The sequence below is a fragment of the Littorina saxatilis genome, linkage group LG12 (assembly GCF_037325665.1).
Source record: "Littorina saxatilis isolate snail1 linkage group LG12, US_GU_Lsax_2.0, whole genome shotgun sequence".
NCBI classification, from domain to species: domain Eukaryota; kingdom Metazoa; phylum Mollusca; class Gastropoda; order Littorinimorpha; family Littorinidae; genus Littorina; species Littorina saxatilis.
The window spans coordinates 4193001-4208329 of NC_090256.1; the positions used below are offsets into that span (position 1 = coordinate 4193001).

The window sequence follows — 15329 nt, forward strand, 5'->3', positions numbered from 1 at the left end:
GCTTCGCTGATTAAATATTTTTTCTACGTAGCTGCACTTTAGATATGGGCCGAACGAAAAATCCGCCTTCGGAGGTTTCTGCTTACTCATCATAACAAGAACACCATGCTATGGACAAATAGGGGTTTGTAAAACGTAGGTCGCAAGAATCTGCAAACTGAAAGTTGACTGGGATTTCTGAGGCAACTTTCAGTTTACTTATATAGCCAATCCGAGTGCTGCGTTCCCACTTGGGAGGACTGTAAACCGCCGTTTCATATCTTGTAGCGTGTGTGCGATTCATGCTAAGTGGCAGAGGGTATGACAACTTCTATGATAGTGCGATGTGTTAGCAAAGAATTTCTCCCTTCTCCTCGCATTCCTGACATGCGACAGCCGGTTGAAATAAGATGCGACGGAATCATCGGCATCCTGGAGGCTCGGCAGAATTTAGGTTAATTCTATAATATAGATGTCTTCCAAAAATCCAAAACCAGATAGACAGCCACCGTTCCAAAATTCTGAATAAAAAAACAAGAAAGGTATGTTGTTGGAACGTTTAATTATTGACTAAACAAAACGATACGTTCACAGATATATCGACCCAGCGGTCTTTTAAGTGCACAGACAAACACTTATCTTGACAAAATGTTCAGCCGCTTACAGGCAAGGCACAAGCGAATTCAATAGATGTCTTCCTTTTCGTGTGTAGTATTCGATAAGTCGTTCTGGCTTGTATATACACGGTTCAAGCGCATCTTTTGCAGGTGGACGTAGATGTCAGCTGGAAAATTAATCCAGCGAAAAAAGGCACACTTAAACAGAAACGTTGACAACAACAACAACGAAACACATCAGAATTGAGTACATACACAGCGAGAGAAATGTACAGGTCGTGCTCCTAGCCATCAAAAAAGAAACCATAGATCATTTGTGCGAAATGAATCTGCCATTGTTATTTTCAGAGTCTAGCAAATCCGAGCAAATGGTACAGAAACTGTTTTACATTCGAGAAAAAACAACGCACCGTTACAAAATGAAGATGTGTCCTCATGGCGATTGCGTAAAGTGTATCAGCAGAATCAGATACTAGTAAAAACTATAAGTAACACGAGGAAATAATCAGAGATGGACATCGAAGGCACGTATTTAGGTCAGACAACTGGGGTTGCCGACGATAAATAAAAGTCGTGTGTCATGCACTTCAGTATAACTGTACATGCAAACACATGCCGCCTACACAAGGCATGCACAAAGCGTATGTTGTTCCGGAAATGACTGCGAGGTATTTCTATATAGACAGTTGCATCAGAGGCTGTCTCTATAGCTGCATAGCTTTAAAGTAAGCAAAGTATGTGACGACAAAGCTCTAACAAAAGCTGTGTACAAAGCGTTTGCGAATGCGAACATAATCCAGGTCTGAGACACACGCAAGGACGGGATATCATCCAAGTAAGACACAGGTCGAGGAACACTGTGTCGACCAATGGCAGAGCAGGTTTGCAATGGAGGTAGTTTCTCGGGAACGTCGCTTCCAAAACATCGTGAATGCTAGCCGATAGATATGACTCGTTGGTCTGCCTTGCATTCTGTTTCGATAGGTGAAAGACTGCTTCGATAAAGTGTTTCCCTAGATGTTTTGACAATTCCCGGATCTTCAAACAAGACGTACACTGAAATGCCGGGATCGTTCTACGAATTGTCAAGGCACGAATAGAACGCTGAATAGAGCCATTCTAGTCTAGACACGCCATCGGATAGTCGTGTCACAGGTGCTTTCGGTGACACAAGCAACGATTAACGGAATCATGTAGGAGTTCAGAAATGTTTCGTGTTGCCTGATTGGCCTTCTCGTACAGTGATATCGGAAGGGAATCTGTTTCGTGAATTAGAGTGTATTTTTTAACAGGTGTGATTTGTGACATTGCAGCAGGAGCGAAAAAGACAAAGAGTTGCACAAAAGACTCTCAGATTCGGAGAACTACTGATTTACCGTGCATGCATGTCTGATAAGTATCAATTTCAATCTTTTACTTATGTGATACGAGCAACACTTAGACCTTGATTTCAATCCACTTCAGCGATGCAGTTCCTACTCTCCTAATCGAGTCACGATTTAGAGACCACCTGAAGAGAAAAGGTTACAGATACAGAGCAAGAAAAGAAGGAAGAAAGGAAGAACAAAGGGAAGAAGAAGAAAAAAGAAAAATTAGACTATTCTTGATCAACAAGAGTAATGATAAGCTGAACAGCAAAATCAGGTTTGTGTTGTGTCGGTGTATTTTTTTTTCAACCATAACCAACCCTTGCCAACATATTAAAGATGACAAAATAGACAGAAGAAAAGCGGAAACCGGAAAAACGACACTAAATTGGGGTGTACACGTTAAAGATCCCACGATTGACAAAAGGGTCTTTCCTGGCAAAAATGTATAGGCATAGATAAAAAATAAAAAAAATGTCCACCAAATACCCGTGTGACTTGGAATAATAGGCCGTGAAAAGTAAATATTCGCCGTAATGGCTTGAAATTTTCTGGCCGATGTGAATGCGTGATATATTGTATAAAAAATTCCATCTCACACGGCAGAAATTAATATGCAAAGCGCTCAGAGAACGTCAAGCGCTATATAAATCTCCCGTATAAATAAATAAATAAATAAAAAGCATAGCACACACTGATAGCCAGCCTAGCCGCCTATCTCAGAATGGCTGAAGGAAACTCAGCGTCCACATGCCGCTATCCTCACCGTATAACGCAAAAATGGCATGAGAGAGTGGACAAGTTCTGGGACTCCCTGACCAAAGATGCTCGGCCCATGACAATCCTGCGCAAAATGAAATCAGCAGCCAAGTTTCATGACCGTGAGTTTGGCCATTTGCTCATCTTGTTTCCTTTTTTGTTTGGTTGGTTGGTTGTTTGTTTGGTTGTGTGTGCGTGTTGGTTAATTGGTTGGTTGTTTGGTTGGATGGTCGGTCGGTTGGTCAGTTGGTTGGTTATCCTTCTCAAGTGTAAAGTCTCTGCCTGCACTTTGTCTGTAGGACTCTCTCTCTCTCTCTCTCTCTCTCTCTCTCTCTCTCTCTCTCTCTCTCTCTCTCTCTCTCTCTCTCTCTCTCTCTCTCTCTCTCTCTCTCTCTAAGAAAGATTTATTAACCCTCGATAATAAAGATTTTGTCTTGTCTTGACGTCTTTTCTTCTCTCTCTCTCTCTCTCTCTCTCTCTCTCTCTCTCTCTCTCTCTCTCTCTCTCTCTCTCTCTCTCTCTCTCTCTCTCTCTCTCTCTCTCTCTATTTGCGCGCGCACGTGTGTGTGTGTGTGTGTGTGTGTGTGTGTGTGTTTGAGTGTGTGCATGTGTGTTTGAGTGTGTGCGTGTGTGTGTTAGTGTATGAGTGTAGATGTGTGTATTTGTGCCTGCGTGTGTGCAAGTGCTTGTTTGTTTGTGTGTGTGTGTGTGTGTGTGTGTGTGTGTGTGTGTGTGTGTGTGTGTGTGTGTGTGTATGTGTGCGTGTGTGTGTGTATGTGCGTGTGTGTGTGTGTGTGTGGGTTTTTTTCATTGAAATACCCGGCAAGATCTATAACGGTGAGCAGGTATGTTCATATGTAAAGAAATGCGTTTTTTTTATTTTTTAGTTTCTAGCGGGAATTGAATACGAGTATGCATATGAATGTTCACGCGATAAACAAACAAGTTATCGTTTGTTCCCAAAAAGCTAAGCTTGTGTCAGCAAAACGACAGTTCGCAGTCACTCAATCAGTGAAGATAAACTGAATAATTATCAGGTTTTTGCTGACGTTCCAGCTGTCAACATTCCAATTCGTATTCATCTTTTGCATTCAGCAATTGATAGCGTTAAACCGGGCTGCCCTTGTCGCAATCCAGCCCCCTTCCCTCTTCCGCTACTTTTCCACTCACAGAACAAAGATCAACACCAACAACAACAACAAGACAGACAGACAGAGAGACAGACAGACAGACAGAGAAACAAGCAAACAGACAAAAAGCCAGCGAGACGCACAGACAGACAGAAATGTAAGTTCATGTAGATGATTACATTTACATGCGTGCGTGTGTGCCTGCGTACGTGAGTTCGTGAGAGTGTACGTGCAAGCGTGTGTGAGCGCATCCGTGCATGCGTGCGTGTACGCCGTTGTGAGTTTATTCGTATGGGTATACATAAGATTAAAAGACATATTTTCCGACTTGATTTTCTCACCAGGTGACATCGAAAAAATCATGAACCTTGAGATGGAAAACAACTCAGTAGAAGCATCAGAAAAATTACTGCGTTATCTCCTCTCAGAAGAAGAACTGGATGCTGGAAGTATCGCCGCAAGATGGCGAGCGTTTGAGGAAGCGCTGAGGGAAGGTACGTGTGTGTGCAAAGCCTGGACGTTACTTTCATCCGAAACAGACAGACTGCTGACGTTTCAAAATTAAAAATATAGAGAACAATGCTTGCGAGTTTTGGTGTGTGAGTGTGAGTGTGTGTGTGTGTGTGTGTGTGTGTGTGGGTGTGTGTGGGTGTATGTGCGGGTGTGTGTGTGTGTGTGCATGTGTGTGTGCGGGGGTGTGTGTGTGTGGGGGGGCGTTGTGAGAGACAGAGAGAGAGGGAGGGATGGCTGATATGTTTTGTGTGTGTGCGTGCATGCGTGCGTGTGTATGTGTGTGCATACATGCGTGCATGTGTGTGTGTGTGTGCGTATAAGTTACAACACAGAAGGAAAACGCTGTTGACCAGCCGTCATGTCCAGTCAAATTTCTATTCTCGTGTTCAGTATATTCAGAACGTTAGAAAAATCAATCCAGACTGGTTGCGTATGACGAAAGATGTGTTGTGATGTACTTCTCAGGCAATTTCTTCTTATCCCATATATGTTCTTCCCGTGAAGCAGTACCCTTATCCCAGTATATGTTCTTCTTCCCGTAAAGGAGTACCCTCATCCCGTACATCTTCTTCTTCCCGTGAAGGAGTACTCTTATCCCGTACATGTTCTTATTCCCGTGATGCAGTACCCGTATCCCATATAAATATGTTCTTCTTCCCGTGAAGGAGTACCCTTATCCCATACATGATCTTATTCCCGTGAAGGAGTACCCTTGACACGTACATGTTCTTCTTCCCGTGAAGGAGTACCCTTATCCCGTACATGTTCTTCTTCCCGTAAAGGAGTACTCTTATCCCGTACATGTTCTTCTTCCCGTAAAGGAGTACTCTTATCCCGTACATGTTCTTCTTCCGGTAAAGGAGTACCCTTATCCCGTACATGTTCTTCTTCCCGTGATGCAGTACCCGTATCCCGTTCTGTCAAGGAATTCAGATGTGCTGCTGACTTATTGGTCCGGTGTTTGCTTTTCCGTGTACGGGGATTCTACATTCGCACACTCATTCCCACATGTTTACACTCACACAGTCACACACAGACATACCCCTGCACACGGGATGGTGACAACACGCACTCGAACAACACACACGGCACACAACGAATGAACATTTCAAACATTTCACTATTAACTCAAATCAAAACATAATCATCGTACAAATACATATGTAATAACAAACTACCTCTCGTCTCACAGAACACACCTTCGGCACTGTACCAACACACTATCTTCTGAATCCTCCGCATGTCTACAACACAGTCAGTCAGGAATCACATCACTGAAGTCCTTGAAGTTAAACTACAGTCCGAACCGGAGAAGCACATTGCTTTATTGTCCGCCGACATGTAGGGGAAGGGCTCCTAATATGGACCACTTTTTGTTTCATGCTAATAACTAGCTTGTTTTTTCTTGCGAAGAAGTTTCATTTTGTGTTTGGTAGTCCTTCTCTCTTAGGTTAACCGTTAGGCCTAATTAGAGTGAAATAGCTTTGATAGACATTCAGCAAAAATTAAATACAGAAAAAATCACAAACTGGGCGCCTAATATGGACCAGTGAAGCGGCCTCCACGAATCACTGTAAAAAGCCCCCTATACTTCAAAATAACATGATACAACTTAGTGTACAAGTCAGACTATACGCTTTAGATTTATCTGTTTCGGGTTGATGAGAGCATTATTTGAAGCACACCAGGAAACTAAAGAAGCTTATCAAAAACAGAGTGAAAATAAGTGAAATTATCAACTTCCACAAAAAGAAGACTTTTTGTGATTTTTTTTTTAAATGTCGAAGGCTAGTTATGGGTTATTTTCAGCAAGCTTCTTAATGAATTAATGAAAATAGCCTTTAGCTTTTATTTTCTTCGATTTGTTCAAGGTGGTCCATATTAGGGGACTTGCACATACTTTGAGATGTTGCTATTATTTTGTGTTTGCAGTACAAGCTCGGGGTCAACACTGCTAAAATGTAACAAATACAGTCTTAGCTGTCATATATGAGCAATGTTTGTGTGATAAAAGCTTTGGTTGTTGACAGAAACGAGTCCGTTTTAGGCGGCAAATTTAGAGTGGACGCTGCCAAAAGTGAAAAAAAGAGAAAAAGCCAAACGGTTTTGAGATTTGTGCGTCCGCAGTTGACATGTACAAGTTATCCAGAGAGGGTGAATACAGCGAATAAAACTTTTTTGAGCGCTCTAGCGCCGTTAGTTTGTCAGAACAGGAGGAGGTCCATATTAGGAGCCGGTCCCTATTAGGAGCCCTTCCCCTACAAGATAATGTCCGCTTCCATGTTCCTCTTGCCGCAGGCACTAAAATAAAACCTAACTACTCTAATTAATAAAAACACTTTCATCCCACACCACAACAAACACATCCACTCGAATCAGTCATCCCATCGCTTTCTGACGTATCACGCTTGTACGGTCAACCTCTCGACCACCGCATTTACACAGAGGGGTCACAGCTTACGACGCATCGCACAGCACAATCGTCCCTCGCTTAAACAAAATACTGATTTTACCTATTTAAATTAGGTGAGTCGGCTATTCTGCCAGACCATTTCAATAGGGTTTTAGAGACTGCTCGGAAATAATACTCATTCACGATAGCTCAGGGGTACCGTGATCAGAAAGCAATACCATCAAATTTTCCCTTGACACGTACATGTTCTTATTCCCGTAAAGGAGTACCCTTATCCCGTACATGTTCTTCTTCCCGTAAAGGAGTACTATTTATCCCGTATATGTTCTTCTTCCGGTAAAGGAGTACCCTTATCCCGTACATGTTCTTCTTCCCGTGATGCAGTACCCGTATCCCATATAATTATGTTCTTCTTCCCGTAGAGGAGTACTCATCCCTTACATGTTCTTAGTCCTGTGAAGCAGTACTCCTATCCCGTATATGTTATTATTCCCGTAAAGGAGTACCCTTATCCCGCACATGTTCTTCTTCCCGTAAAGTAGTACTCTTATCCCGTACATGTTCTTCTTCCCGTAAAGGAGTACCATTATCCCGTACATGTTCTTCTTCCCGTAAAGGAGTACTCTTATCCCGTACATGTTCTTCTTCCCGTAAAGGAGTATCCTTATCCCGTACATGTTCTTCTTCCCGTAAAGGAGTACTCTTATCCCGTACATGTTCTTCTTCCCGTAAAGGAATACCCTTATCCCATATTTGTTCTTCCCGTGAAGTACTACATTCGTACCATACATATCCCTAAAACTCCCGTCTCTCTGTGACTGGGGGACTACTCTCATCTCAGAAATATTGGGTTGTTTTTGTTCTTCTCTTTTTAATCACGTTTTGAATATAATACAACGTAAACATGCAGATATCAGAAGGTCTGTTATGACAAGAAAACAATAATCATATGTAACTAACAATCTAAGATAACAATTAAGACAAGAAATGTTGTTCTTGTCTCAACAGTCAACCCGTTGCTCTACGATATCGTCAACGGAAAATACGACCCCGACATTCAAGAACGGCAAAGAAACTTAGTCGACAGTTTCATGGACGAAATCTGCAGCAGGGTTGACCCGTCGCATCTGCTGCCTGATCTGGTTTCCAAAGAGCTTCTCGGAGACATGGAGAAAGAGAACTTGGAGAAAAACCTGGACAACAAGGTATATTAACTGTATTTCTCTTTGTGTTGATGAGGTGGGGAGGGGGACGGGGGTAGGGGTGGGCGGGGGGAATCACGATGTGTTTGTGTGTGTGTGTGTGTGTGTGTGTGTGTGTGTGTGTGTGTGTGTGTGTGTGTGTGTGTGTGTGTGTGTGTGTGTATTTTTGTATGTTTGTGTGTGTGTGTGTGTGTGTGTGTGTGTGTGTGTGTGTGTGTGTGTGTGTGCGTGGGCGTGCGTGCGTATGCGTGGTGTGTGTGTGTGTGTGTGTGTGTGTGTTGTACATTGCCGTGAGCACTCATAGTATTATTTGTATTCTTATTTAAACATATAATTTTGTCTTAGCCGCAATTTTGGAAAGTTTTCTGACGATTTGGACCTTAAAAAGTTCAAGGGGCAGTCGCTGAACTGTAATTTAGAAACACCTACAATTATTTGCTCATAACTGCTCCAAAACTATGCCAAATAATTAAATAAAGTTTAATCAGCGAGCGGTTTGCCGTGTCCAGCTCTCCTGTCAGGAGTCCGGACTTCCGGTCGTCATTATTATATATTTAGTTTTCATAGATACCCATTCGTCAAAGCAGATCAAGACCGTTGGATTGAGGAAGTCAAACCTACAGTCTAGCTAACGCATGCAAATTCCGTTCCATACAGGGCTAAAACACTTCGAATAACAGACACAACAAAATGTACGTTGGAGAATATTACGGTCTGCTATGACTATCAAACGCAGCATTCAGATTTGAAAAATAGAACGCTCAAACACTAATTCTGAGAACTTCTTCTCTGTGTTAGATATATTCCCTTTAAGTTATTGAGACATCACAGTGCGCTAAGAGATTTATAGAGCAAATCGAGAAAATGAATTATTGAACGAAGCGCTACAAATTATTTGAAGATCTGCTCTATAAATCTCGTAGCGCACTGAGATTGTTTCAATAACGATATTGTCAGTAACTACGAGAGATAAGTACGTTTGACAAGGCACATTTTTCTGCAGGCGAATGTATAACTGTGTGGACAGGTCGAGTTAGATCTACTTTTATGTGTGTGCCGGTTTTTCCCATGTCTTACAAGCTTCTCGCCAGTTGCAAATTTCGAAAGTATTGATGGTTTAATCGCTGACAATGAGTTTACGATTTGATGACCCTCTGCACCGTTTTATCGATTAGCCACCAACAGTATGAGTTACAGTTATGCTTAATGTACCCGTAAGCATACAGTTTCACTTTTATATTCAGTTATTTATTGGTAGCGAGACATCTACTAGAAGTTTCTACGCTCCCAATAATCGAACCCCCAAGCAACTGAGTGACGTCCCCTGATGTCAAAAGTGACATGTTGGTTCGCTCTTTCGCAAAACATAACGTTGGCATGTTATATTTTTTTAATGTATCTGCTATCATCTGGGAGGCTGGTGCTAAGATTACATGGTAAGACTGTTTTGAAGGCTTCGCGTCAGTTTCTATTTCTATTCTGTTGTCCTGAAATATGCCAAATCCGTTCATTTCAGTACTGAACTGACGCTGTCGTCTGCTACATGTAACTCATAACTCATAACATTTTATTGATCCAACAAAGGAAATTAAATTGATCATCAGCACATATAGGTAATGTACGTAGGACAGTCAATGGAATCAGTCGACTTCCAAATGCTGCATGGTCTGGCCCGAAATCTGTCGGAAAAACACTTCTGCTTTTAGCCGCAGGGAATTTTAGGGTCAAGGATCGTTTGGTAATGTTGAGACGATCAGGTACATGTCACTAACACAGAGGATGAGAAGAGTGCGCTAACGGTTTTAAGCGCATTGCCGTTAGCCAATCAACTGTTTTACATCAGTCATGTGACACCAGTACTTACTTACAATTATTATTATTATTATTATTATTATTATTATTTAAGTTATTGAGACATCCCAGTGCACTTAGGGATTTATAGAGCAAATCGAGAAAATTCATTATTGAACGAAGCGCATAGCGCTGAGTTCAATAATTATTTTCGAGATTTGCTCAATAAATCCCTTAGTGCACTGGGATTGTTTCAATAACGATATTGTCAGTACCGTCAGAGAAAAAAGAAAATTCAAAACGCACATTTTGCTACGCGCATTTGGATAGGCATAACTATGCGGTCAGGTCGTGTAAGATCTACTTTTGTGTGGGCTGTCTCAAGTGTCTCAACTCTTGTTTTAATTTCTGTTGGTAAATTCCAGTGTAGCGTTAAGCTAAAAAGTGATGATCTTTCATAGAGACCTCATTTGAACTCGGAGAAAGGACTGTGCTCTTAGTTATTTGCGATTCGAAACCTCCAGTCGAGCTTCGACAGATTGACTGTGCAGAGTGATGCCCCTTGAATTGACTCCAATTTATGGCTGGTCGACGGTTAGCACATTTTCAAAATAAATGTGGTATGTTTCTCGTGTTGTATCTTCACTCATCGGGGAGTCTGGTACTAAATATGAACGGTAAGAATGCTCTGAACTCTACACGTATTATATCCCCATCGTTTTTTCGTTCACATTTGCCCAACATGTTAATTTGCTGAGCGGGGTTTATGTCGTCTGCTAGGCTAGGGCAATCGAACCACTGCAGTCTCATTTCAAAAACAAAAATTGCTCGTCACGTTGCACTGAGTCTGCACGCATGCGGCAGGCTGGTAATAAGTCTTGGTAAGAACGTTCTGAACCCTACACGTTTTCGATTCCGATTGTTCTTGCCTTGAAATAATAATTAGGAAACCATTCATTTACTGAACTGATGCAGTCGTATTTCAGTGTAGTCTGCTACGTATGACAGAGTCGATCGAGTCAGTCGACTTCCAAATGCTGGTCTAGCTGGTACGTTATCGGAATAACACTTGTGTTTTCTGTTAGCCGCTGGGAATTGTATACTAACTCATCATTTGGTAATGTGGATAATAAGCTACATGACACTAACACGGCATATGAGAAGAATCTTCGCAAGTCGAAACTGAGAAGAGACAGCTTCTATTTTTAGATCAGTGGGCTTCACTGTGGCACAGGCGCATGCAATCTGTCAGAAAAAAAAACTCTTCTGCTTTGAGCCGCAGGAAATTTATGGTCATTTGGTAATGTGGAGAATATAAGCTACATGTCATAAATTAATTCTGAGGATGAGAATACAGTCTCGCTTTGGCAAAGGGCGGAAGAATACGCTATGTGGAAAAGTTAGCGCACTCCTTACAGTTTTAAGCGCATCGCCATTAGCCAATCAACTGGTTCACATCAGTCATGTGACACCAGTACTTACTGACAATTAATATTATTATTATTGCAAGGGTCCTACTATGGCCGCGACCTATTTGGTGGGTCAGCTTCATCGAAGTGGTAACAAGGACTGGTTGAAAGATTTCTTCGAAGTGCTGAGGAGAAATAATCATGAAGGACTTGCGAAGGACATGTCTGAAGAATATGAGCGTGAGTACTTGAGAAAAATAATTGAGACTTGGAGATGTTCTTCTTGCGTTTACGAAAAGGCGTTAATTGTTAATCTCAAACCCTTGGTTTAAGTCAGGCCTTTACCTAAAGGTTGCGAGCACCCATGCAGTTTATTGGCTTGAATTATTTCACTGACACTCATTTAGTCTGAAACAGTGTTTGAAAATCCTATTTTGTGTATCTTTGTGTGTGTATGTATGTTTCTGTTATTTCTTTTGCTCGTATAAAACGGATTAAGTTTGGAATCAGTAAGCGGCTAGATATGTTTGATTTCACTCAAATTGTGCTTGAAAATATGTTCAAAATGTGTATAAAAAACACACACAAAACGAATTTACTTAAACGTAACTAGTAATAAGTATAAATGAGATTTATCCTACATACGTGAGAGAGACACCCGTGAGATATTAATCGTTCAAATCACACGTGTGTATATCATGTAAATGAGGTGATGTCAAGTTAGTCTGGCAGGGACCTGCTTTTCCACTGCTTATGATGCCAAAGTCACCGAGACAAACGTCATTATAGAAACAAAAATTGCGCTCGCTAATTACCCTCGATGAATCTTTAGAACTAACACGTCACGCCACACTTTCAGAGTGACGTTTCTTTGCTTTGACGTAATAGATTGCACGAGGCTTTAGAAGAGATCGAGGTTCCAAAAACAAGCGTCTTCAATTTAGCTGCCTCGACTGCAAGAAATGTTCAGTAAAATAAACGTAAGTACAGTATGTAGGATAAACAGAATACTACATGGCTTGCTGTGTCGTTCCAGATTTACACTCGTTGCTTTTTCAAATAGTGAACAGCTCGCTTTCGCTCGCAGTTCAATATATTTTTTTTTAAACTCGTGTAAATCAGGTACCACACAGCAAGCCATGTAGTATTCTCTATATACAAGCAATAAGAATGTGGACATTTGCATTTAGTAGTATTTCCTATGGAGCACCATTTTCACCATTGAAAATGTTCCTGCACGTCAATATTAAACATTGTTCTTTGGGTTGTTATTTGTACTATTATTATTTTCCTTCAAGGGATGTTAAAAACACCTTCAGCAAAATGTCTACCAGCTGCATGTGTACGACCAGCACAAGGTACGTTGGTGTAACTGAGAGGAAATCGGGTTTGTTTTGTTTTATTATTGATTCTGTTGAATAAATTAAAATCTAATTTAAATCAGGTAAGAAACCCTTGATCAGTGACGAGAAAAGTGTTAAAACATGTTGCGAGGTTTTCTACGCATAAAACACACTATTCCCAACTGCAATGTAAGAAGTTACAGGACTTTTTGTTTTAAACTGAACACAACTGCTAATGATACTGCATGTAATAGAGCCGTCGCTCAGTCTTCGTGCTAATGCCGACAGTATTTTACTGTCCTAAATTTGACATTATTTCTTATCTGCACTTTCATTTGAACAAATCAGGATCAAACATTTAGCACACTATTGCCCTTTACAAAATATAATGATTTTTTGTTTGGCAGCAGTTACAAGAAAATTAATGATAAAACCATTTCGGGGGTTATTCCCGAACAAACCAACAGATGTGTGTTAAACATTTTTCAAGTCGAATGTTGATAAATTCTTCTGTTTGAAATGATCTGAAATACCAAAATATCGATTAATTATGCCTTTTTCTGTTCCGTTTCGCCTCGCATCGATAGAGTTGGAAGGCCAGGGCGGTTCAAATGCAAACGGTGGGGCTCGGCCTAAAGAAAACCTACAGCCTGTAAAACTACAAGAAGAACCTTGTCCTACTTGTGGAAAATTGTATAAAATACTTTCAAGACATGTTTGCAAGGAGGCGAAAACCAGAGAGGCCCAACTTGGTTTATCTGCAAACGGTGGGGCCCGACCTAAAGAAAACCTACATCATACCACGGTCGGCGCAAAATCAGAAGAACAACAGTGTCCTACTTGTGGAAAAAAGTTCAAACAGCTTTCAAGACACATATGCAAGGAAGTGAAACCAGCGGCGACAACCACGCAAGAGGTAGAATGCCCAGGCTGTGGGAAAATGTTTAAACAAATTTCAAAACACGTATGCAAGGCGACGGTAAAGCCAGCTGCGATGGCTTCCAGTGGTCGACACTATGGTCCAACTGCCAGCGACGGTGCCTGTCGCAAACCACAAGAACCAGCTGTCAGTGCCAGACCAGGAGAACAACAATGCCCCACCTGTGGAAAAATGTTTAAACAACTTTCAAGACACGTGTGCAAGGCGCAAGGTGCAGTGGTCAACCCCACCAACGCTCATAACGGCCCCAGTGTCTGTGCAAAGCCAGAGCAGCCGTGTCCTAAATGTCGCAAGATGTTTAAACAACTGTCGAGACACAAGTGCAAGGCCTGAAGAACCCGACAGGTTCCCGCCTGTGCATCCCCTTCCGGACCCCCCCCCTCCCCCCTCCCCCCCCCCCCCCCCCCCCCGCCCCTACATGACTGTGCTCCCCAAACCACATAACAACTGGGGGACATAAGTGCGAGGCATTTAGCAAGTCCTAAAGATCCTCACAGGTTTCAAATACGTATAACATAAACATTAGACATGCAGGGTTCTGGACAACATCACGTTAGCATATATAGTCAAATTCCAGAAACAACTCTGACCGGTTTTTGTCCGTTGTGGCAGAATTGCTCACTCTTTGTTATACGGGGGCACCCACGTGGCATTGTAAGTAATTCTCTAGCGAGAGGCGTATCACCCACGTGGCATTGTAAGTAATTCTCTAGCGAGAGGCGTGTCACCCACGTGGCATTTTAAGTAATTCTCTAGCGAGAGGCGTGTCACCCACGTGGCATTGTAAGTAATTCTCTAGCGAGAGGCGTGTCACCCACGTGGCATTGTAAGTAATTCTCTAGCCAGAGGCGTGACACCCACATGGCATTGTAAGTAATTTTCTAGCGAGAGGCGTGTCACCCACCTGGCATTGTAAGTAATTCTCTAGCGAGAGGCGTGACACCCACGTGGCATTGTAAGTAATTCTCTAGCAAGAGGCGTGTCTTCTACGTGGCATTGTAAGTAATTCTCTAGCGAGAGGCGTGTCTTCTACGTGGCATTGTGAGTAATTTTCTAGCGAGAGGCGTGTCACCCACGTGGTCGGCAAACACTTGTGGAAACACTTTGCTCACTATTGAATGACCAACAATGTCAAGTGAATTTTGTCTCAGTATTTCAAAGGAAAAACAACTCTTCCACAACAATTCATCCGTTATTTTTGAAAATTCGTCATCGAAAGTAAATTATGCATCTGTTGTAATATAAATGCATTTGGTGCTGAGTTTCATTTTGTATTTGCATGTCAAAAATGCATTGATATATTCAATAAACAATGTATATACAACACAAATACGTTCATTCCATGTTTCATCTTTGTAATGTGATGTCTCAAATCTAGAAGCAAAATCAAAAAGGAATCATTTATATTATCCCTGTACCCCCTGCAAACAGTACGTGTACAGACATACGTCACGTGTGATCGTAATGTTTCTTGTTTCTTGTTTGCAAGCTAGCGGTTCTCCCCCAAAAAAGTAATTCAAGGATTTTTAAACACTTAAAATCTTGAAACGAGATATATGTTTGTGTTTGTTTGCAATTAAATGTGAGAGAGAGTGTGTGTGTGTCTGTCTGTCTGTCTGTCTGTCTGTGCGTGTGTACAAGCGAGCGCACGCCCTTGCTCTTATACACACCTAGTAAGACAAGGAGTAACATATATAGAAACAATAAGACAAGGAGTAACATATAAAAACAGTAAGACAAGGAGTAACATATATAGAAACAGTAAGACAAGGAGTAACATAGGCTTATATAGAAACAGTAAGACAAGGAGTAACATATATAGAAACAGCCTAAGACAAGGAGTAACATATATAGAAACAGAAAGAC

At 41.6% G+C, this 15329-nt stretch overlaps 1 protein-coding gene and 1 pseudogene across 2 annotated transcripts; both read left to right on the forward strand.

The window, feature by feature from the left end:
* The first annotated feature begins 234 nt into the window (after positions 1-234).
* On the forward strand, positions 235-14787 carry LOC138981092 (zinc finger protein 689-like). 2 transcript variants are annotated; one of them, XR_011460553.1, is made up of 8 exons: positions 235-2844; positions 4197-4346; positions 7787-7983; positions 11282-11420; positions 12479-12538; positions 13111-13833; positions 14040-14268; positions 14527-14787. XR_011460553.1 is itself a non-coding variant. In XM_070353926.1 (7 exons), the coding sequence occupies exons 1-6, from the start codon at positions 2688-2690 to the stop codon at positions 13794-13796; spliced, it is 1389 nt and encodes a 462-aa protein (XP_070210027.1). In that variant the 5' UTR covers positions 235-2687; the 3' UTR covers positions 13797-13833; positions 14040-14787. The 2 variants fall into 2 exon arrangements, 1 of the variants encoding a protein (XP_070210027.1); XM_070353926.1 differs by having other exon boundaries at positions 14040-14787.
* Positions 4432-7577, forward strand: LOC138981170 (uncharacterized; annotated as a pseudogene).
* Positions 14788-15329: the final 542 nt, after the last annotated feature.

What these genes read in the sequence shown, in the direction of transcription:
- LOC138981092 (XM_070353926.1), top strand. Translation starts at nt 2,688, where the DNA reads ATGGCTGAAGGAAACTCAGCGTCCACATGCCGCTATCCTCACCGTATA. An exon ending in AGAAAAACCTGGACAACAAG is followed by an intron (nt 7,984 to 11,281) that starts GTATATTAACTG and finishes TATTATTGCAAG; the next exon opens with GGTCCTACTATGGCCGCGAC. An exon ending in ATGTGTACGACCAGCACAAG is followed by an intron (nt 12,539 to 13,110) that starts GTACGTTGGTGT and finishes TCGCATCGATAG; the next exon opens with AGTTGGAAGGCCAGGGCGGT.